The sequence below is a fragment of the Lissotriton helveticus genome, chromosome 5_1, assembly GCF_964261635.1.
Source record: "Lissotriton helveticus chromosome 5_1, aLisHel1.1, whole genome shotgun sequence".
NCBI classification, from domain to species: domain Eukaryota; kingdom Metazoa; phylum Chordata; class Amphibia; order Caudata; family Salamandridae; genus Lissotriton; species Lissotriton helveticus.
This window is the reverse complement of record NC_136065.1, coordinates 1,818,134,305-1,818,157,883: the sequence shown is the minus strand read 5'-3', so window position 1 is coordinate 1,818,157,883 and position 23,579 is coordinate 1,818,134,305. Positions and strand designations below refer to the sequence as shown.

The 23,579-nt window shown below is 46.2% G+C and overlaps 1 protein-coding gene across 3 annotated transcripts in view; it reads right to left on the bottom strand.

Moving 5' to 3' along the window:
• ITGA2B (integrin subunit alpha 2b) overlaps window positions 1–23,579 on the bottom strand; it is a 298,569-nt gene that overhangs the window by 230,881 nt on the left and 44,109 nt on the right. For all 3 annotated transcript variants that reach the window (XM_078645167.1, XM_078645165.1, XM_078645166.1), the window contains one exon: window positions 3,512–3,642. In XM_078645167.1, coding sequence (XP_078501293.1) covers window positions 3,512–3,641 — 130 coding nt within the window. In that variant the 5' untranslated portion in view covers window position 3,642. The remainder of the gene's footprint in view (window positions 1–3,511; window positions 3,643–23,579) is intronic.

The following is a 23,579-nucleotide window of genomic DNA, read 5'->3' as shown; positions in this document are numbered from 1 at the left end:
GTGGTCTCCTATGTTTGTGATTAGAAAAAAAACATAAAGCTATACAACTCTGCCCTTACTTCTCCACCTTTTGTGACAAGAGCCCACAGTGTATTGTTGTGGGAGGTTTCGACAAAAGCTGATGGGAGAGGGGCTGCCGGATTGAGCACCTTTTCCAACCACCAGAAATACCAGAAATGAGAGACGTAGATCCTCAAAGCATCTAAGGCATGAAGCTCCAGGGTGCAGTGAAGGAAAGGAGCCCAAGGCCATGGCATTCTGGCAAAGGCATGGAAGAGATAAAGTGATGCAATGGCTAGCTGAGCACTGAAGTATGTCTCCTCTGGGGTGGGAGCAGCTACAGAATCATAGCAACACCAGTCTTAGCAGGTTTTCAAGTTATGAAGGAAGTAAAAGTGCCTCTTGGACAGTCGGAGAGGGAAAGCTCCATGATCAAATGCAAACAATTTGCAGAGTTCTGTGAGCAGAAAATATTGGCTGTTAATGTTCATTTATTGGTCAGAAACAGACCTCTGATGGTCTTTCTCAACCTAAAGGCGGCTCTATTGAACAGTCCAAGACACTGATTGGATTTTGTGAATTGAAGGATGAGGACTCTCTGGCCTTAATTAGGAGCAGTGGCCTCCTGACTCAGGAGAAGACATTCTGCCAACGAGGCTACAAATATCACATTCCGCTGCTCAGGTTATTAGGTTATTATTAATGCATGTTTGAGTTCAGGTGTTGCTGACTATGATCTCCCAATGCCTCTGATTCTATTGGATCTGTCAGCTGCGTTTGATATTGTTGACCACCAGGTGATGTTGGATCTCGTCAAGGGTTTCGATGTCAGAGACATTGCTCTTAAACGGTTTCAGAGCTAAGCGGACTGTACAGGTGGACCTGGGTCCTCATCTGTCTGAAATGAAAGACTTGTCATATAGAGTACGCCATTGGGTCGGTGTTTCACCTGTGCTATTCAATCTGTACTGGGTGCCATGACCCATCTGATTCAATCTTACGACCTAGCTACCCTTTTGTATGCGGCTGATAGGCAGATTTTATTTGGGGCTGATGGTGATCCTAGTATAAGGTTTTAAATATGCAGACAAGTAGGGCAAGTATGCAAAGCTGGATGTCACGAAATCATCGGCAATTAAATGGGGAAAATAAATAAATATGTATTCCCTTCTGACAGACATTGGTTTGGAATCACTCATTCTGGCCTGGTAAAGAATTGTCTCTTCCAACTGAGGTGCTGAAGTGAATTATTTATTGTGTCAGCTATCACCTGAGACATATTTATTTATTGAGTTTTATATAGCGCAAACATGACCCTTTCGGGTATCAGAGCACTGTACATCATGGGGGCAAACAGATAATATACAAATGACCCTTTTTGGAATCGGAGTACTATAAATCAGGAAAAGTAAACAGATGGGCGTATACAAGTGCATGTACACAACAAAAGTGAGCATAAGAAGTAGGCTGACGTTCATAGAGTGTTGATTCAGCAGGGTCATTTAACCCCTTAGCTGCGGCGGCTATTCCGCTGCAGCGCTAAGGGGGAGGCGGGGCCGCATGGCGCTCCTAAACTCATGACGGAACCGCTCTGTCAAGGCCCTCGGGTGAGCTGTGCTTGTGACGGAACGGTTCCGTCACGGCCCCACCCGCTCTTTAGAACGCTCAGCGCAGGCACGGAATTCGCACCGCGCAGGTGCGGCGAGCGGGCCGTGACGGAACGGTTCCGTCACGAGCACGCAACGGGTTAAATAATATGTAGAGTGGCAGCATAGGGAATAACAAAGGGCATGGTGTGTGGCCAAATAGTCTTGTCGGAGGGCAGGCCATGGAGAGAAAAAGTTTGGAAATCCGTTTGTATTTGCCAGGCTGGTCTACTGTAACTGTATACATCTGAGTCTGGCTGGAAAATCCCTGAACAGATTGTGTCCAAAAGGCAAGGGCGAGACTGGTTCTGAATATCAAGAAACCTGAATCCATCTCTCCTGTGATAGGCAAATTACATTGGCTTCCAGTTAATGAAAGAAAAATATTTAAATCCTTTAGCACTTTAAGATAGCAGGTGTAGCCCTTTGTCAATGAAGTTTGATTTGTAAGTTCAAGATGCAGTTTGAGATCTGAGAAGGCCAACTTACACAATGTGCCTAGATTGCCACCAGTTACCTTGGGTGGGCGCGCTCATGCGGCGGCTTTGGAATAGTCTACAGTAACTTCAGGGGGACCCACTGCGGCTAATGTGTAGGCGGCTTCCAAGAACCTGGCTTTTTCCTATATGTTAGTCCACAGGTTTGCTGTCTGTATATATATATAAGCCCCTAGCCATGATTAATCAGTTATAAGAAACGCCAGGGTACCTATGGGTGTATGTGTGCGCTTAATAAGTAAAATATATTACATTAAATTAAATTAAATTAAATAGCTGCCTGGCTGGCTGAAGATGCTGTACATTCCTTTTCCTGTAGCTGCAGTGATTTGTAGTAATAACATGTTTAAAAAGTAAATGCACAGTTGTTATGCTATTAGTCTGGAGTGTGTTAACTGGTGCAAAGACAGTGTTTTATCCCTATGTTTAGTCCATGAAATCCTACCTGAGTTCTCTAGTAGGTGGCTGCCACTCTGTACCCTGGTCCGTGTAGCATGCCCGTTTTACATTGGACTAAACACCCCAAATGCTGTGCTTGACTTTGCGCATCCTTGACAGTCACACAGCTGGAGAAGGGGTTTGTGGGGTCTGTACATTAAACATACATGACAGGGGTACAAGGAAGGGAACGGTGTCCTGCGGTGGCTTATAGTAGCGGGCTGCCTGTAAAGGCTTTTGTTTCATATTTGTGGTAAAACATGTTATGCGTTCTTTTATGGTATTTTCTCTATGTTTGTTGCTTTGCAGAAAGTCCCATGTTCTTTGTAATACTACTGGCGTGCGCACCTTCAAACATGCTTATGTTTGAAGGTGCATCGCTCGTGGTACAGTTTTCTGGCAGAGTTAACAACTGTTGAATCGACATTCAACGGTTATGCTTTGAAGAGAACAGCAGTATCTCCCGTGTTATGCTGAAACGGAAATGACATCTATATTTGGATTCCACTTACTTCTCTGCGTGTTTCATTGGATTTATATTACAATAACCGCATCTTTACATTTGGCGACGGACGGTTTTTCAGCATTTCACCATTTTGACAGATTTGCTAAGATTGGAGCATACAACAATTTATGGTAATCTAAGGATCCAGAGCTACCTTCATTTCTTTTTTGTGGGATAAAACGTGCACACAGGCCCTCTATTCTGCAGGCTTCCTGTGCGACTCCTGTATCCTAAATGTGAGAGTGGAAGTAGGTGGGTGGGTGAGTAGGCACGCAGTAGGGCCTGGGGTAGGAAGCAGTATGTTTGCCAGACACACCAAGCAGATGAAAGGTAGTAATGTACCACAAACTTGGGACTCCACAACATGGACGAATGGGTTTGCTTGTGACTTATGCTGTTTCTGAACTGGGTGTAGGAGGACTCACCTGTCTGGTCAAACTCTACGGCACTGCAGGCGGTGCCATTGAGGTGCCAGGGGCAGTGGTACACGGTCCCTGCCGCGCTCACGCCTGGCTGCGAAGTGTTCATCTTCGGGGCTCCAACCAAAATGTTCATCCTAAGGGGACAGAGAAGACTGGGTGTTACACACACATGCTGCTGGCTCTCCTGTCCAATGTCTCAGGCCTTCGACCGTGGATTCTCACACATCTCGTTACCTGATCCTTGAATGTCTCTGGCATTCAACTCTGACCCCCGCCACAATGTCAGTATTTGCTAAGTGCAGCAGCAGATATGTAGGAAGAGTGAAACAGAGTGTTTGGGGTGTTGTGCACACCTTTTATATTAGAAATGTAGTTATCAGTGTTTTTGAGTATAGGGTTTTGTTGTTGGGTGTGTTTGGGTTCTTTTGTGCCGGTCTGTGTCCTCACCTGTCCATGCGTCATTGCAGTCACATCCGAGCCACGTCGCTTTAGTGTCTCTGCTTTTTAGTCCGAATTCTAGATCTTGTGTCATTGTGTAAGGCATCTTGTGCTTGTTGTTTTCCTGTGTCACTGCCAGGAGTTTGGTTAGTGTCAGCTCTCTTGTGTCTGCTTTGGGTGAAATGACCGTTGTGTGGACGATTGACGGGTGGGAGACCCGGCCGCCGCTCTGGTTGTGCAACAGGAGCATCTTTGGGTTTGGGGACTAAGGCCACGCCTGCCACTGGCAGCCCGAGCAGGGTACGGCCGCTTCCCGCCTGTGCAGCCTGAACACCTGGGGAGGAGATGTGTGCCCTCCACCTCACAAAAGGACCTGTTCCATCTAACTGTATGGACAAAAGCCAACATCCACCAGGTGTTTTTAAAGAGGACACACCATTTTATGTGTCACAGCAATGGATCTATTTCTCACATCTGCCATACAGTGACCTAAATCACTACTTAAACTGTGATGTGTGGTGCTGTGTCTGCTTATCTAACCCTCCCACCAGTGTGCGGAGGACCTGAAGAAGGAGAAAAAGGTGAGGAAAAGATGGCAGAGCCTCACGGGAGTAACACCATGGGAGGTTACAGGCAGGTACTCTCCTGTGTCCCCAGGTTCTCATCATTAGCACCTGCCAACTTGAAAAAATAAATAGATAGTGCAGAGAAAAAGAAAACCAAAAAATGTGGTGTATGTGCTACATTTGACCCTATAAGGAGTCCCGGGATCTGGTATAGAAACCCGGAACACCCTAGTTTAAAAACGAGCTAGACCCACTGGCTACACTATCTTATTCCTTGCTGTGTGTCTGCTCAATTAAAACCATCATGTTTCATTGTCTCAAAAAATTTCGGCAATTTCATCAGGGTTAGGGTCAGCGTCCTCGCTGCACCTCTTTTCTCCGTTTATTGTACCTGCAAACAACAGCATACCACATTTCATCAACATATGTGACAGACCTGCATCAAATTAAAAAGATATAAAAAATATCTGTGGGGAATCAACGATATCTCGTGTGATATATTTACCGGGTAGTTGCCCCTCATCGGCATACCTGCAACCCCGTACGAGAAACTATTTTTGCACACTGTAAGTTATTTACATGTCCCGTCTTAGTCACTGCAATAAGTTAATCTGTACAAGAGAGATAAAAATCATTACAATACTCGTTACCCTCCCTTTACATACATAGTGCAGTCAGCCATTCTGAGAGTGCCCTCAGGTCAGAACATACATGTCGCTGTGATCCCCACTGCTTGTTTGCGAACTGTGTGTATTTCCCACAAGAGGGAGCGTGGAGCTTCCTTCGTGTGCTACCACCTATTTTTCGTGCAGCACCGCCGGAAGACTCTCTGCCTTTTCTAGGGGCACCCCTGTCAAGTATACCCCCATACATGCTAGAGTCACTAATTCCCACTCCATATAGTCCAACTGGTACCTAGGATAGTGCGGAACTCCTCGCTACTGGTACAAACGAAGCACCAAGGCTCACAAACAGCTTGACAGAGCCCCGGGGAGCAACTCCATCACTTATTGATAAATAGCGATGTACGCTTCCCGTGTTTAATACAGTGAACTTGGTCTCCCCTTAGTGCCCCCTCCTTACCGATTAGACGCGGGTATCCGGCCAACGCTCAGTCCCTCGTCTGCATCAAGCTTAAGGGGTCTATATCAACAGCAGCGCGCGCTGCCACTAGCTCTCACTACCCGCCCTACTGCCGGTCCTTGCGTCTGTATACATGATTGCACTCTGTGGCGGCAGCCATCTTAGAGTGTGTATGATAACATAGCCCAGATATATAAAATGAATAGATATGTATCACGCTTGTATTTAATAACGAAAATATACCAAGGATCTACATACTTTCTCATCTCTTTTCTACTAGTCCATTACTGAATGGCATTTACGGGGTCTATATCAACAGCAGCGCACGCTGTTTCCGGCTCCCAAGACTCGCCCTACTTCCAGTCTTCGCGTCTATATACAGGGTTCCACTCTGTGGCAGCGGCAATCTTATGATACGTGTGATAGCGTGGCCCAAATATATAAAATAAATGGATATGTATCACACTTACATTTAATAGCGAATATATACCAGGAATCTACATACTTTCTACTCACTTCTACTTGTCCATTATTAGGTGGCAACCCCACCCATTACCGATATGAGTGTTGTGTATCACGTTTGCATGGTATGGTACACTCAAAGGCGATCTATCCCTCATACTAGGTACACACTCACTTCTTATAGTACCTGCATGCTATTTTCATTCAATTATCATAAACTCAGCCACAGGGAGAAAGGGCAAGAGAAAACTCCCCCCATCTGTATAGGACTAAAGGCACACAGATGCACATTAGAAATAATGCTTTATCCCATAGTCGGCCTAGAATGGTGCCACTTTATTCCATTCTATCAGTTCGTTCAGCCCATGTTGATCTGCCCCCTCTTGATATATCCACCGGGCTTCTTTCATGATTAATCTGTTCTCCATATTGTACTGGTCACCTAGTACCTTTTCAAGTAACACCCATCGTATGTCCCTGGGTTGATGTTTCTGGGTGACAAAATGATGGACCTGAGTGTACTCACGTGTTCCTGAATTCTGATCTTGATTATTCGTGTTGTGAGACCAATGTAGTGCAAGTCACATGGACATGTAATTCTGTAAATGACGTTGGTCGTATTACAGTTACTAACCCTTAAAGGAGGGGAGAGGAGTTGGCCTAACGGCTAGGGCGCTCGACCTCGGACCTGGGGATCTGGGTTCGAGTCTCGGTAACGACGCCAAAACCTCCTGTGATTCTGGGCAAATCACTTAATCTCCCTGTGCCTAAAATTAATGTGTGTCCGTTCTCATGTAACGTAACTGGTGCTATGTAAAGCGCTCTGATACCTGATTCGGTTCGGGTCTAGTTCGCGCTATATAAAACTCTGCAAGAAAAAAAAAACCCTGTTCAGGTGCCAGATCTTCCCATGCATTAAAGTCACACTCTTAGTAGCCACTGTCAATTTATAAACTGTACATCCCCCACAAGGGTAGTGCCCTGGAGGTACACCAGATTCTCTAGATTCCTGCACTGGTCATGTATGTACAAGACGGTCCCGAAGGTTAGGGGACCATTTAAAACCAAACCTTGGTAGGGGCATTTTCATAGATGCAGTGCTGAGCAGATGCTAGTGTTTTCTAATGATCTGCCTGATGGAACATGGTCCGAAGGTCGTGACCACTGGAATACAGTCATTGCTTTCTTTTTCATTCCTTTCCAGTAGGGCATTCCTAGGTGTATTAAGGGCCCTCTTCCTAGCTTGTCTGATGACCTTTTTAGGGTAGGCACGATCCTCCAGTCTTTTGACAGTTCCTCTGTTTGTTCAACATAGCTCTGGGTGGATGTGCAGTTTCTGCGATATCGCAGAAATTGACCCATCAGTAAATTATCTTGCAGCACCCTAGCATGGTAGGGTCTGTAGTGGAGTAGCGAGTTTTTATCGGTGAGTTTTTGATGTAAACATGTCATCAATTTGTTGTCCTTTGCCTGTATATCTAGATCAAATTACATAGCTGTATTTCTGTTCACTGTCCATGTGAACTTGAGACACTTGTCCAAGGTGTTCAACAAGGCGAGGAAATCATGTAGTTCCCCTTCCGTACCTTACCAGATACATAGGACACCATCAATATATCTCTTCCAGAGGACAATGTTCCTCTGGAAGAGATTGGTGGAATGATTGATGTAGTTAGACTCAAACTGGCCTACATAGATGCAGGCCAGACTGGGGGCAAAAGTAGCCTCCATTGAAGTCCTGGAGATCTGGAGGTATAGCTGATCTTTATGTGCAATAAATTGCGCGTTAATGCAATCTCGATGCATTGCATCACAAATGTCTTGGAAGTGTCATAAAACCATTTGCATTCCACCAGGGCACGTGCTGCTGCTGCCACCAGCGTTGTTTCCTGGCGGATGCTGGTGTACAGCGACTCAATATCGATGGTCACCAGAAATTGGTGGTTTGGGTCATATACCACGGTATCTAGATGTCTTAAAATATCCGTGGTATCCTGTATGTAAGACGGTTGCGAGATAACACATTCTCTTAAGAAAAAATCAGAAAACTGGGATAAGGGTTCAAGCAAAGATTGAATCACAGATACTATGGGGCGCCCGGGTGGAGGGCGCTGGGCTTTGTGTATTTTGGGCACGATATAAAATGCCGGGACCCTAGGTTTAGTATTGATCAGGAATTCAGCCTCTTTGTATGTTAGCCATTTCTTCTCTCTGGCTTCAGACACCAGCTTGAATATAATACTTTGTAACTCTTTAGTGGGGTCCCTTGACAAGGGTTTGTAGTGTTGCCGTGCTCCTAGTAGTCTTGAGACTTGAGACTTGAATGAATGAATGAATGAATGAAAGAATGAATGAATAGGGGTCTTATAATGCGTAACTTAGCCCAGGGGCATCTAGGCGCCTGAAAGATCGGACAGCTGGCAAATTTTTCTAGAGCAGGAATCACAGGTACTCCTCTACAAAGAGCCAGGTTTTAAGTGCTTTGCGAAAAAGCATAATAGAGGGTTGTCCGGACAAATCAGGTGGAAGAGTATTCCACAACCTAGGCGCCAGGGAAGCTAAGGCTCTCCCTCCCCACCTCACTTTGCGAAATCGAGGGATTGCCAGAAGATTTTTACTGGAAGATCGAAGGGTTCTACAGGGAGAGTAAGCATGTAAGAGGGACCTAATGCCCTCGAATCCTGACCCATACAGAGCCCCATGGGCGGGACACAGGATCTTAAACGAGAGCCTGGACTGGATAGGAAGCCAGTGTAGGATCTTTCTGGCTGAGGAGGCTGAGGAGAGTCTGGGAAGATTAAGAACCATTCTGGCTGCCGCATTTTGAACAGTCTGTAAGCGCTGATTAAGGTTCTTATTTATGCCTGAGTAAAGTGCATTGCAATAATCAAGTCTCGAAGAAACGAGAGCAACAGTGACTTGCTTACTCGCTTCAGGAGAGAGATAATGAGCAATCTTTCTCAGAATCCTAATAATACCACAGCAGGTGGAAACGGTCCTACTGACTTGACGTTCGAAAGATAGCGAGGTGTCTATCAGCACACCCAGGTTCCTGGCAGATTGAGAAGGAAGTGGACAGGGCCCAAGGGAAGAAGGCCACCAATCACTCCATCAGAGGTCCTGGTCGCCTCCAAAGATCAGAACTTCTGTCTTCACACCGTTTAACTTCAAGGAATTCTGGATCATCCATTGGGAGACGGCATCCATACAATTCCTGAAGTTAAGAGCGGAGGAACTCACCGAGTGAGAGAGGGAGACCATAATCTGGGTGTCGTCGGCATATGATTGTACCTCCAACCCAAAAGATCTTACTAGCCTGGCGAGAGGGGCCACGTAAATATTAAAGAGAGTGGGGCTCAGGGCAGATCCCTGGGGGACCCCACACTGTACGGGTTTAGAGGAGGAGAGGAATTCACCCAGCTTCACCCTCTGTTCTCTTTGATTGAGAAGGGAGGTCAAAAGGCTCAGAGCTGCGCCTTCGACACCAATCTCCCTGAGACGAGTGACCAGAACAGAGGGAGACAGGGTGTCGAAGGCTGCCGTGAGGTCGAGCAGGACCAGAAGAGTGGTCTGGCTCATGACGACCTTCGAGCGGATGTTGTTGATGACCACCGTAAGAGCGGACTCGGTGCTGTGAGCTCTCCGAATACCGTGTTGGGATGGGTCCAGCAGGCTGGATTCATCCAGGAAGGAACTTGAGTGGAAATTGAGATGTGACTCCAAAATCTTTGCTGGTGCGGGTAGCAGACATATGGGGCGGAAGTTCTTCATCACCTCAGGGTCCAACGAGGGCTTCTTAAGGAGAGGTTTAACCACCGCCAATTTCCAAGATAGTGGAAAAGTTCCTTCCAAGATTGATAGGTTCATAACCTCTAAGAGAGGAGGAATCAGCACCTCCCTACACTTCTTGAGTATTTTAAGAGGGCAGGGGTCCAGAGGAGAAGTAGGGCATTCCTAGGTGTATTAAGGGCCCTCTTCCTAGCTTGTCTGATGACCTTTTTAGGGTAGGCACGATCCTCCAGTCTTTTGACAGTTCCTCTGTTTGTTCAACATAGCTCTGGGTGGATGTGCATTTTCTGCGATATCGCAGAAATTGACCCATCAGTAAATTATCTTGCAGCACCCTAGCATGGTAGGGTCTGTAGTGGAGTAGCGAGTTTTTATCGGTGAGTTTTTGATGTAAACATGTAATCAATTTGTTGTCCTTTGCCTGTATATCTAGATCAAAGTACGTAGCTGTATTTCTGTTCACTGTCCATGTGAACTTGAGACACTTGTCCAAGGTGTTCCAAGATAGTGGAAACGTTTCTTGAGTATTTTAAGAGGGCAGGGGTCCAGAGGAGAACCCGACTTAGTTTTGTCGAGGAGCAGGTTAATCCTTTCCAAGTTAATAGGGGGGAAGTTAAGGAAACTGTGGCAAGAATCCTTCGGCCCAGGGTCAGAAGAAACAAGGACAGTGAAAGGGAATGCAGGCAGATTAACATTAAGTGATTGAAGTGATGTGTAGATATCGACTATTTTAGTGTGAAAGAAGGTGGAGATCTTATCACAGAGCTCCTGAGAGCCCACTAGCTGGTCTGATATCTGAGGAGCAGAGAGGGAGTCAACAATCTTAAACAGATCTCTAGACGAGTTGAGGGAGGCTGTCAGGTTGGTAAAGTGAGCCTTCTTTTCCTCAATTATGGCCAGTTTATATTCTTTAAGGAGGCGCTGGTGGATATCTCTCTCCTTGGGGTCAATATGAGCCCGCTAACACCTCTCCTGTTTCCTAAAACCCTGCCTTAGCAACCTGAGGGAGTCGGAAAACTAGGGTGCCGAGGGACTCCTTCTGGCCGAGTAGTGCTGTTTAGCAGGGGCCAAGATGTCTACAGCATCCGAGATGGAGCTGGAAATCGAGAGCGGCGGCATCAGTATCCTTTAGGATGAGAGGCCTCAGTGTGTTCATAAATGAGGCCAGTGTCTCGTTGTTGACCTCCCTGTAGCTCCTTCTTAATTCCCAGTTACTATGATCGGTAGGGATGGGGACAGAGAGGGCAAATTTGAAGTCCAACGGAATGGCCAAATGATCTGACCACGCCAAGGGAATAGGGGAACCTGTCTTTAATCTAGGGGCATTAGAGAAAACTCCGTCCAGCGTGTGGCCGGCAGCATGAGTGGGACTATCAACCAGCTGACTCAGGCCATATGAAGCTAACGTTTCCACCAATAAGGAGGTATCACTGGAGTTCGAGTTTTCAAGGTGAAAATTGAAAACAACAAAAGGCGTGTGATGGTTGTGGCTGTTCCACTCCAAGGCTGACCTGGTCTGTATGTTTCGCGTGAAATCTGATGCCATTTGTTGTCTGGAGGTGCATGTTGCAGCATCTCTATATGATTGTCACCATATTTGTGCCTGTGATATTCAGTCTCATAATCTCCTGTGTTCATCACCACCACCGCCCCACCCTTATCGGCCGGTTTGATGGTGATGGAGGTGTTACTTTGTAAAGATTTCACAGCTTGCCAGCCTGTTCTGCTCCTATTACTATGAGATGAGTTGTTCAGATTGCGTTCCAGGACTGTGATATCCTTAAGGACCTTTTGTTCGAAAACATGTACCTCTGGCCTATTTGGTTGTTCGGGTGGCAAAAACGTGACAGGCGTCGCAAATTTGATGAGAAAATAGAGGGAGATTCTTGTTCCTTACCCTCAAAAAACTTTTTAAGCTTGATCTTCCTCATAAGTCCATTGAACTCTCCTCTAAATTTGAAACTGTCATGTTTTGGTGTTGGAACATAGCCAAGACCCTTGTCCATTGCTATCTATCAATAAGTGGTGGAGTTGCACCCCGGGGCTCTGTCAAGCTGTTTGTGAGCCTTGGTGCAGCGTTTGTACCAGTAGCAAAAGTTCCGCACTATCCTAGATACCTGTTGGACTATATGGAGTGGGAATTAGTGACTCTAGCATGTATGGGGGTATACTTGACAGGGGTGCCCCTAGAAAAGGCAGAGGGTTTTCCGGCGGTGCTGCACGAAAAATAGGTGGTAGCACACAAAGGAAGCTCCACGCACCCACTTGTGGGAAATACGCACAGTTGGCAAATAAACAGTGGGGATCACAGCGACATGTATGTTCTGACCTGAGGGCACTCTCAGAATGGCTGACTGCACTATGTATGTACAGGGAGGGTAACGAGTATTGTAATGATTTTTTCTCTCTTGTACAGATTGACTTATTGCAGCGACTAAGACGTGACCTGCAAATAACTTACAGTGTGCAAAATAGTTTCTCGTACGGGGTTGCAGGTATGCCGATGAGGGGCAACTACCCGGTTAATATATCACACGAGATATCGTTGATTTCCCACAGATATTTTTTATATCTTTTTAATCTGATGCAGGTCTGTCACATATGTTGATGAAATGTGATATGCTGTTGTTTGCAGGTACAATAAACAGAGAAAAGAGGTGCAGCGAGGATGCTGACCCTAACCCTGATGAAATTGCCGAAAATTTTTGTGAGGCAATGAAACATGTTGGTTTTAATTGAGCAGACACACAGCAAGGAATAAAATAGTGTAGCCAGTGGGTCTAGCTCGTTTTTAAACTAGGGTGTACCGGGTTTCTATGCCAGATCCCGGGACTCCTTATAGGGTCACATGAGGCACATACACCACATTTTTTGGTTTTCTTTTTCTCTGCACTATCTATTTATTTTTTTAAGTTGGCAGGTGCTAATGATGAGAACCTGAGGACACAGGCGAGTACCAGTCTGTAACCTCCCATGGTGTTACTCCCGTGAGGCTCTGCCATCTTTTACTCACCTTTTTCTCCTTCAGGTCCTCCTCACACTCGTGGGAGGGTTAGGTAAGCAGACACAGCACCACACATCACAGTTTAAGTAGTGATTTAGGTCACTGTATGGCAGATGTGAGATATAGATCCACTGCTGTGAAACATAAAATTCTGTGTCCTCTTTAAAAACACATGGTGGACGTTGGTTTTTGTCCATACAGTTAGATGGAACAGGTCCTTTTTTGAGGTGAAGTTATTGAGCGGGGGGCGACCTGTTCTTTTTCTACCCCCTTGGCTCCTAGTTGTGGATAGAGGAGATGTTTGTGACTGCTAAGCAGGAGATACTTCCTGTCCCAGGGAGTCAGGGCCTGGATGTTAGAACGTCAGAGGTGAACTCAGCAGAGTCTGAGGGGGCCCACCTGATGGAGGCCACTCCGGAACCATGTTCCTGGAGGCATCTCAGTGGGTGGGGGTGGGGAAGGGAACTTGGACTCCCCGTCGCTTGCCAGCAGACATCCAAGATGGCCTCCTTGTTTGAGTCCCTGCAGGGCGTTTCGGCCCCGCCCATCTCCAACAAAATAGAGGGCAAAGAATGAATGGCTCGTCTTTTTTCCATGAAGAGTTCACAGCTCTGGCCTGCTCCTCTGGATTGTACAACCGATATTTCCAGTACAGTACTGCTTCTAGCTCAGTATCTTTCAGATGGGAATTCTTCAACAAAACTCAGGTTTTGAGACCTACTGCTGCACTGAGGTTTAGATGTACCATCAGCCCTTCTATAAATACAGTGACGTACCAGTAGCCGGATCTAAAAGTAGAGAGTATATCGCTGTGTAGCGGGGCAAGCATATCTATTTTTTTGTCCTCCAACTTCTGTGCAATGATTAGTATTACAGAGAATATTTATTTGCTGCCTGTTGCCCAATACTTGATTGGTACAGTATGGTCTGGGTTTTTATTTAGGTCAAAGCCTAACAGACAGCCCAGCTATCTGGTTGCTAAAACGTCTTGGTGACATTCTGAAAGCTGACCTAGGAATGCATTCCACCCATTGCTTACCATAGGCTTTGTGGTTTGTAATTCACATTTGCCTGTTTTTTATTTGTTTGATTTATTTGTTTTAGGCTGTCCAGCATGTCTTTGTCCCTCCCGTGGAAAATAGGCTGTTTACTATATTCTGAACGCTTACTTTCTGCAAACAAGCCATTACATTTTGTTCTTATCTCGTCACACTTGCTGTGCATTCAAAGACAGAAGTCAAATGTCAGGTTCTGTCTTCCGAGGAAGTTTGGTCTTTACTTTTCTTTCTCTGACTTCAAAGTGAGAAGATTTATCTGACAATCTGGTTGTGTGAAAGGAAAGGATTTTTTCTAGCACCAACAAAATGTAAATGTCCTTAAATGAACTGTGCAAGTATTTCACCATATATATCAGAAATAAGAAAGCCCAAATGAAGCAAATTTTGGGGGGAACTCTGAAGAGTGGTGGAAAAAAATATTTGAATATGATCAAAACAAATAAATACACTAGGTGATGCCATTCCTACACATTATCGTTTGTGTACCGTATAGTTTCATCATTAAAAAGGTATGTCTGTGCAAATGTAACGGTCACTTCAATTGAAAATGTGTAGTCTGTAATTGTAATGCACTACCACAAAATGCAAACTCCACTTTACACCACTGCACACTACAACACTTTACGCCACTCTATGCCCCTCAACTCTATGCCACTCCATGAGACTATACACCACTCCTCGCCACTCTACATTACTCTCCACCACTCTATGCCACTCCTTTCTACGCCACTCCAATCTACTCCACGCTATACCAGTCTACTCCTCTCTATGACACTCCATGCCAATCCACTCTGACACACTCCTCTATGTCTCAACTTTATGACACTTTACTCTATGACAATCTACTCTATGAAAATCTACTCCACTCTATGCCGCTTCACTCTATGACACTCTACTCCACTCTACATCACTCCAGGCCACACTATGCCACTCCACTTTACAATACTCCACTCTACGACGCTCCACTCTCTCCCACTCCACTTATACTCTTACCTACTCCACTGTATGCCGCTTCAATAGAGGCGACTCTACTCCTCTCTATGCCACTCCACTCTACAACATTCCTCAACCCTCCTTTCCACGATACTCCACTCTACGACACTCTTCGTCACTCTATGCCACTCACCTCTACTACACTCCATGCCACTTTATGATATTCCACTCTATGACACTTTAAGGTTCACTATGTCACTCCACTCTACCTCAAACTCCAATCTACCACACCATATGACACTTTATTCTATGCTATGCCACTTTAAGACACTACACTCTGCATCCCTCCACTGTATGTTACTCCACTCTATGACACTCTAATCCACTTAACTCTACTCCACTTCAATCTACTCCAGTCTATGTCACTCCACGACACTCTACTTCACTGTATGCCACTCTACGACATTCTGCACCACTTAACTCTAGGCCACTCCACTCTATTACTCATCTCCACTCTGTGCCACTCCAATCTACGACACTCCACTCTATGAAACGCTTTGTCACTCTACACCATTCCACTCTATGCCACTCCATTCTACACTTTACACTACACCACTCCACTCTAGCCTATGACACTTTACTCAACTCTATGCTCCTCCACTTTTTACCCCTCCACTCTACGTCTCTCCGCTCTATGACCCTTGGCTCTATTGCAGTCTATTCTATGCCACTCCATGCCCCCCCGCTCTATGGCACTCCACTCTTTGTCACTTTACTCTATTCCAAGCCCTTCACTCTGACGCTTCACCCCTTCTATGCCACTCCCCTCTACTCCACTGCAAAGTGCTCCACTCTATCACATTCTACTCTACGACAATCCACTTTACTGCACTTAACTCTACTCTACTCCACGACACTCTACTCTACTACACGACACTACACAACACTCCACAACCCTCTATGCCGCTTCACTCTACGATACTCTATGCCAATCCATTCTATGACACTGCGCTCCACTCTTCTTTACCCCACTAACTTTTAGCAATGCTGAACAGCAGTCACGCTGGTGTACAACATGGATAAAACACATTGGCAAAGACAATAGCTCTTGCATATGCACAACCTACTGGCTTTTCCAATGCTTATTAAGTCCTAGGGGATAATTTGCCTACAGGAAACACTGCTCATATTACTGATGACAACTCCACTACCAGACAGGATGGTCATCACTGTGTGACCAGATTAACACTGCATAGCATGGATTCAATTAGGGCACTGTGTGGACAGCACTCGCTTGGTAGGGGGAGTATCTCTACTTTACTCAAAGGTATAGGAAGAAGAGGAACCACAAAAGTACATTCCACATATGTTAAGGAGTTTTAGAGCAGGGAGGGAATACTCACCCGAACCCCAAAACCTGGGCTATAATGCATGCAAAGGGCCTGTAATAGCAGGTAACTGGGAATTAGGTGTCTCCTAGTTCTTTGCTGATGGGGGAATATACCTCAGAGAGAATGACTGGTCTTTTCCAGATATTTGCTGGTAGACACAGGGCACACAGACAGACATAGGGTAATTGTATGTGCCATTCACTAGGAGGATCAAAAGTAAGTCACTGTAGGCCTTATGTTTAAAGCTATTTTGTGTTATGTGCAAAACCCAAATTGTGATTCAGTAACTCCTTATCAAATCATAAAATAAGTTTGTAACACCATACCGAATCGCAAATTGAAAGGGGGCGTCTTTAGATCATCCATTATAATTTGTGGTTTGGTATGGTATGTATCAATGGTTTGTGACTGCAATTGCAAATCATTGATAGGTTACTGATACCTCAGGGAAGGTGGTAACCCCTCCCCCTTTGTCATTATTGTGAAAAACATTTTTTAGGAGTTGGCAATGGCCCCAGGAACCACTGCTTACCCGTAAAAAAAGTTTTGTACAATTTTCTCTTTTTTTTATATGCATATTGGTTTCCTTATAGGAAATAAGGCTGTATTAAAAAAATTGCTTTATTGAAAGCAATCAAAGACATGGGGGTCTGCTGACCCCAACAGACACCCATCCCTGTCATGGCAGGGATTCGTAGAGGGTCGCAATTTACAACTTACCTCATGCATATTAACGATGTAGTTCAAATTGCGACCCCCTACAAATTGGAATTTTGAGAACCAACATGTTTGAACATATTTTGTTTCCCAAAAACACAATGCATTTGGAAGAAGTCGGTGCTCAAACTGCAGCCACTTTTACCAAATGTACTGTATGGACATAAGGCCCTATGGCACCATGGAGAGGCCCAGAGAGCAATTTAAGTAGATGTGCTTATGGGTGGCTCAGGAAGCAGCTCTTGTTAGATTTTTGGGGTGCTTCCAGAAGCCAAGGTAAGAACTTCCATATCCCGAGGGAGGAAGTCGTGGAGCCCCGATGAGCTTCTTAATTTTCCTAAAGTTAAAAAGTTAAATAGTGTCAAGCAGATTTCTGGGTACTGGGTACTGGATACTGGGAGCAGCTAGAGAACCCCAATGCCATCCTATAGAAAAACTTGCAATCAATAAAAATGGATGCATGTGCATTTCATTGGGGGTGACCCTGCTTTTTAGGCAACAGCTACGCTTGAGCTTGACTAGATGGTAACACCCTCCACAAAGGGAGACCTGGAGGCCTAGCAATGACTATGGTTCCAGTTAGGATGATCTACAATTAGGTATCCAGTTCCGAACACTTCAAGTGAATGTCTGCAGATAGAGTGGGTGTTACGAAGAATTCAGGGATGGTCTAACCAGCTCTGGATGCTAGGCTGTCTTTGGTGCAGATGAACATGTAAGTATACAGGCTTGGGACAGTGCCTACGCTGTGACTGCAGTCCAGCAAGTTATCCACCATTGTGGCTTGCTTCTCTCTCTCTCTGTAATGAATGTGTGTAACTTGTGGAGTGGTGCATTACATTAGAACATAACAGCACCATATCTAGTAAGATATGGCATTGTCCTGCTCTCTTCCTCCTGCTGGCGCATAATTGTGCTGTCTAGCACCACACACACACGCATCTTTGCACCATAGCGCTACATTGTCTAAATAATGTTTCACTCACATTCAAGGCACTACATAACTCAGGTCCCACCTAGCTGAACATTCACATCTCCTTCCATTAACCATCCAGACACCTTCGCTCTGCAGGACTCCTACTCACACACGTGCCACACATGTACAGAACCAGAGCAGTAGGACAGGTGTTCTCTTACATCACTCCTAAAGCATGGAACAACCCCCCACTCCACATCAGAGGCTCCTCCTCTATTCTTGATTTCTGCAAGAAACTGAAGATCTCACTTTTCAATGAACCAACCTACCATAGGCTGGGCCAGGCACACACACCCGCTCAGCCCCAGGATATCCTCGAGGGTGATAGCCATGGAAGTCATTTGGGAGTAGTCAAGATTTGCCCCTTCTGAGGCCGGGGGTCGCAAAGGAAGTACCAGGAGTAGCAGGGAGCAAGCTAGAGGTCACAGCTGCAACCCCTGACTACTCCCAAATGACATCTATGGTGATAGCGTGCTTTACAAATACACATTACATTTCTAGTATAGGTTTTTAGTGGAGTAATACCCTTTCTGTATAAAATACTATGCCCTTGTAAACTTTAAAACTTTTCCCACTTTGGATGCGGCTATACAGTGCAGTACGCATGCAAAGTAGGAAAAGTTTAGAAAAACAAAAGCATTCTCAAAGTTAACGTCAGTGTCAAAGAAGTGTTCTTTTTTAACACAAAACCCTGTCTACTATCGTTAATAGACAGGACTTTACAACAACAAGCATTTACAATGCAATGGTCTCGTCTTTGTTAAATTTAGAGCTATTGGCATTGCAAATGTCATTTTTTTCATTTATTGTTTTTTTAAACCGGTAAATATATGGTATTGTCATTTACATTGGCAATAGGTAAGCATTAGAGAGTAGTAGAGAGTATTAGCAGTGATTAATAGTTAGTATAGAGTTACATAAATAAAAGGTCTGTCACACTGCTGTCTCTCTCACACTGCTGTCTCTTACACTGCTGTCTCTCTCACAAACACTGCTGTATTTCTTACACACAATGATGTCTCTCACACTCCAGGCACAGCAAGCCAAATCTAGACACACCGAAGTACGAGAGACTTGCACTGGCATGCCACAGACTCACATACACAGAGCCCCTCCGACACACACACAGAGAGCCCTCCCCCTCCCCCCCCCCACACACACAGAGTCCCCCCCACACACACAGAGAGCCCCCCACACACACACACAGAGCCCCCACACACACACACAGAGCCCCCCCACACACACACAGCCCCCCACACACACAGAGCCCCCCCACACGCACAGAGCCACACACAGCGCCACACACGCACAGCGCCACACACACACACACACACACACACACACACAGCGCACATTTTACATGGAAGTTTAGCCTCAGCACCCATGAAAGTTACCAGCCTAACTCCGTGAACATGTAATCCTACAGTGCTGTGCTCAGAGTGACTCGTTCTCGCCGACTGAGTGCCTGTCTTAGTGACCAGACTCACTGCACAGCCTGGGGAACTGAAGCTGCCCGGCTAGTATGTCTGAAAGTAGAAAACGGTCACGTTCCTTTGGCTGGCCCAGTACAGCGGGTACATTAATGAACATGCAGAGCATGGTCTGTAGGGTGTTCACCACCATTCCTCACAGCCCCCCCCCCCAGTGAGGGCAGCGGCACGTGGCAATGGTTCTTACCGGAGATGTACTGCCACCTGCCCTCGTCCAGGTGAGTGGAAATCACATCCCCCATGGTGATCCGCGAGAACCCGAGCCAGCAGCAGCGACCAGAGAGCGGGCCGGATCCGAGGCGTGGGTTCAAGACCTCCGGCGGGCGGGAGATGCAGCGATGCCGGTGACCTTCTGGCGGGCAGATCTGCTGAGGGGAGAGGCGCACCCTCCTGCGGGCAGATGTGTGGGTGGGGGGGATGCTCTGCAGGGAGCGGACCCTCCGGCGGAGATGTAGGTAGGAGCCTCGGGAGCGCAGACCCTCTGAAGACACGAGCGCCGCCTCTTAGCACACGGGTATGGAGAAATAACACAACAACACAAGCAGCATCACAGGGAAAGTGTCACTCAGAGACACAAGGGAGACTAACTCATAGGACAGTATCATACAAGCAGGAATAGTCATAGGGCAGAGTCACACAAGAGCAGCACCATGCAAGTGAGCATTTTCAGGAGGGCAGTATCACACAAGAACAACACAACATATAAAGATAAGCACTTGAGTGCAGGTTGCACACTCTCTGTCATCCCTCGAGACCAGCACAGATTTAGCAGGAACTTCCAACATTTCCTACATAGTCTACTTTGCGGCGAAAATCTAATTTTAATTGTGACGATTTTTACTTATTGGCGCTTTTTAAAATACTTACTGCTGGAAATCACGAGTGCACTTGGCGCCCTGCAGTCTCCTTGGTCCACTGCCAGTCTTTAGTCGACTGTTTGTTGTAGAGGGAGACACCGGGGGACAGCCTCATTGTAAAGTGACTCACTTCCTGGTAGTGCCAGTGATAACCGCCATCTTGGTTGGGTTAGCGGTCTAGCACCTCCACTCCCAACCAGACCCAGGCACTATAACTTGAGCAAATGGAGCGAGAGCGCAATTGATAAAGATAAGGACTTGAGTGCAGGTTGCACGCTCTCTGTCATCCCTCGAGACCAGCACAGATTTAGCAGGAACTTCCAACATTTCTTACATAGTCTACTTTGCTATATTACACAAAAACTCCTCAGTCTGCCGTACCAAACACCTGTCCACCCCCTCAGATTCTTTTCAGGCTATGTACTTTCCTCTTGATTCTATGCCCACAGTTTCTTTCTCCGGTCTTTTGTTCTATAGGCCTCCTGGACCTAGGTCGGCCTTTAGCCATGAACTATTAAAAATGTTGGAATCCTTCATTGACAGACCTAAGATCACCCTGCTTGGTGATTTTAATTTTAACCTTGACAATTTGAACTCCAGTGATACCTCCCTATTGGTGGAAACGTTAGCCTCATGTGGCCTGAGTCAGCTTGTTGATAGTCCCACTCATGCTGCCGGCCACACGCTAGATGGAGTTTTCTCTAATGATCCTAGATTGAAGACAGGCTCCCCTAGCCCCCTGGCGTGGTCAGATCATCTGGCCGTTCCGCTGGAGTTTCAATTCTCTCTTTCTGTCCCCATCTCTACGGATCATAGTAACTGGGAATTAAGAAGGAGCTATAGGGAGGTCAATAACGAGACACTGGCCCCATTTATGAACAGACTGAGGCCTCTCATCCTGAGGGATACTGATGTCGCTGCTCTCGAGATTTCCAGCTCCGTCTCGGGAGCTGTAGACATCTTGGCCCCTGCTAAACAGCACTACTCTGCCAGAAAGAGTCCCTCGGCACCCTGATTTTCCGACTCCCTTCAGGTTGCTAAGGCAGGGTTGTAGGAAACAGGAGAGGTGTTGGCGGGCAAATTTTGATCCTAAGAAGAGAGATACCCACAAGTGCCTCCTTAAAGAATATAAACTGGCCATAATTGAGGAAAAAAAGCTCACTTTGTCAATCTGACAGCCTCCTTCAACTCTCCCAGAGATCTGTTTAAGATTGTGGACTCCCTTTCCGCTCCTCAGATATCGGACCATTTAGTGGGCTCTCAGGAGCTCTGTGATAAAATAGTCGATATCTACACATTACTTCAATCACTTAATGTGAATCTGCCTGCACCCCCTTCTATTGTCCCTGTTTTTCCTGACCTTGGGCCGAAGGATTCTTGCCCCAGTTTCATAAACGTCCCCCCTCTTACCCTGGAAAGGATTAACCTGCTTCTCGACAAAACCAAATTGGGTTCCCCTCTGTATCCCTGCCCCCTTAAGATACTCAAGAAGTGTAGGTAGGTGTTGATCCCTCCTCTTTTAGAGGTTATGAACCTATCAATCTTGGAAGGAACTTTCCCACTATCTTGGAAATTGGCGGTGGTTAAACCTCTCCTTAAAAAGCCCTCGTTGGACCCTGAGGTGATGAAGAACTTCCGCCCCATATCTTTGCTACCCGCACCAGCAAAGATTCTGGAGTCACATCTCAACTTCCACCTAAGCTCCTTCTTGGATGAATCCAGCTTGCTGGACTCATCTCAACACGGTTTTCGTAGAGCTCACAGCACCGAGTCCGCCCTTACGGTGGTCATCAACAACATCCGTTCGTAGGTCGACATGGGCCAGACCACTCTCTTGGTCCTGCTCGACCTTACGGCAGCCTTCAACACCCTGTCTCCCTCTGTTCTGGTCACTCATCTCAGGGGGATTGGTGTCGGAGGCGCAGCTCTGAGCCTTTTGACCTCCTTTCTCAATCAAAGAGAACAGAGGGTGAAGCTGGGTGAATTCCTTTCCTCTTCCAAACCCGTACAGTGTGGGGTCCCCCAAGGATCTTTCCTGAGCCCCACTCTTTTTAACAATTACGTGGCCCCACTCGCCAGGTTAGTAAGATCTTTCAGGGAATGCAACTACTGATAATCACGGATATGAGGGGTGGATGAGGTCTATTGGGGATAGGTTGAAATCACGTGGGACAAAGCCTAGCTCCAGAAAAGGGAAAAAATCTGCGCCCTGGTTTACGAGTGCATTAAAAGAGATACTAGGAGAAGTGAGAGTCCTGGAACGCAAATGGCGCCGTCATTATAATAGCAATGACCAAGAGGTCTACAAGATAGCTAGGAGGAATTACCACGCGTCAATCAAACGGGCTAAAGTGACTTACTATACAAATAGGATAGAAGCCACTAATAGTAACCAGAAGGAAATCTTTCAAATTGTCAGTGACTTCAGGAATCCCAAAATAACATCTCAGGAAATACCGCCGTCTCAGGCACTATGTGATGAGATAGCTGACTTCTTTGAACAGAAAATATATAATATCACGAAAGATTTCCCTCAGATTAAGTTGGATGATCCAGAGTCACTGGATATTACCCATACTACTGACTCCCACTCAACATGCTGGAAGACCTTTGCCCCAATTGCCATGGAGGACTCCCTCCAGGCCATATCATTAATTAAATCAGGATCCCCGTTTGACCCTTGTCCTCCAGCGTTGCTAAGAACTATACAAGAGGAGGTCAATCCTGTAATAAATTCCATCATTAATTCATCGTTTCAAACGGGTGAGATTCCTACCCACTGGAAAGTGGCAGCTGTCAGACCTCTACAAAAAAAGACATTACGGGACCCTACGGTCCTATCCAACCTACGACCCATTTCCCTTCTCCCACCCTTATCTAAACTGGCTGAAGCCTGTGCCAATAAACAGCTCACGGCCTTCCTGGAGGAGAAAAACATTCTGCATCACAATCAAGCTGGTTTTAGAACCCATCACTCCACAGAGTCTGCTCTGCTGTTTACAACAGAGACCATAAGAGCTGCATTGGATCAGGGAAAGAGGGCAGCCCTGATCCTACTAGATCTATCTGCAGCGTTTGACACGGTGTCTCATGCTATCCTGTTACATCGCCTATCCAGTGCGGGTATAGCGGGCACCGTGTTAAAATGGTTTAAAAACTTCCTGACACCAGGGATGTGGAATTCCTATAGCCAGACGCCCAGGACATATTGTTTGGGGTCAAGGGCAACAAGTTTCAATGTGCATTTTGTCCTTTGGACAAGCAGGCCCAACCCCCTGCTGCACAAACCCTTTGGCTGCCAGTTTGC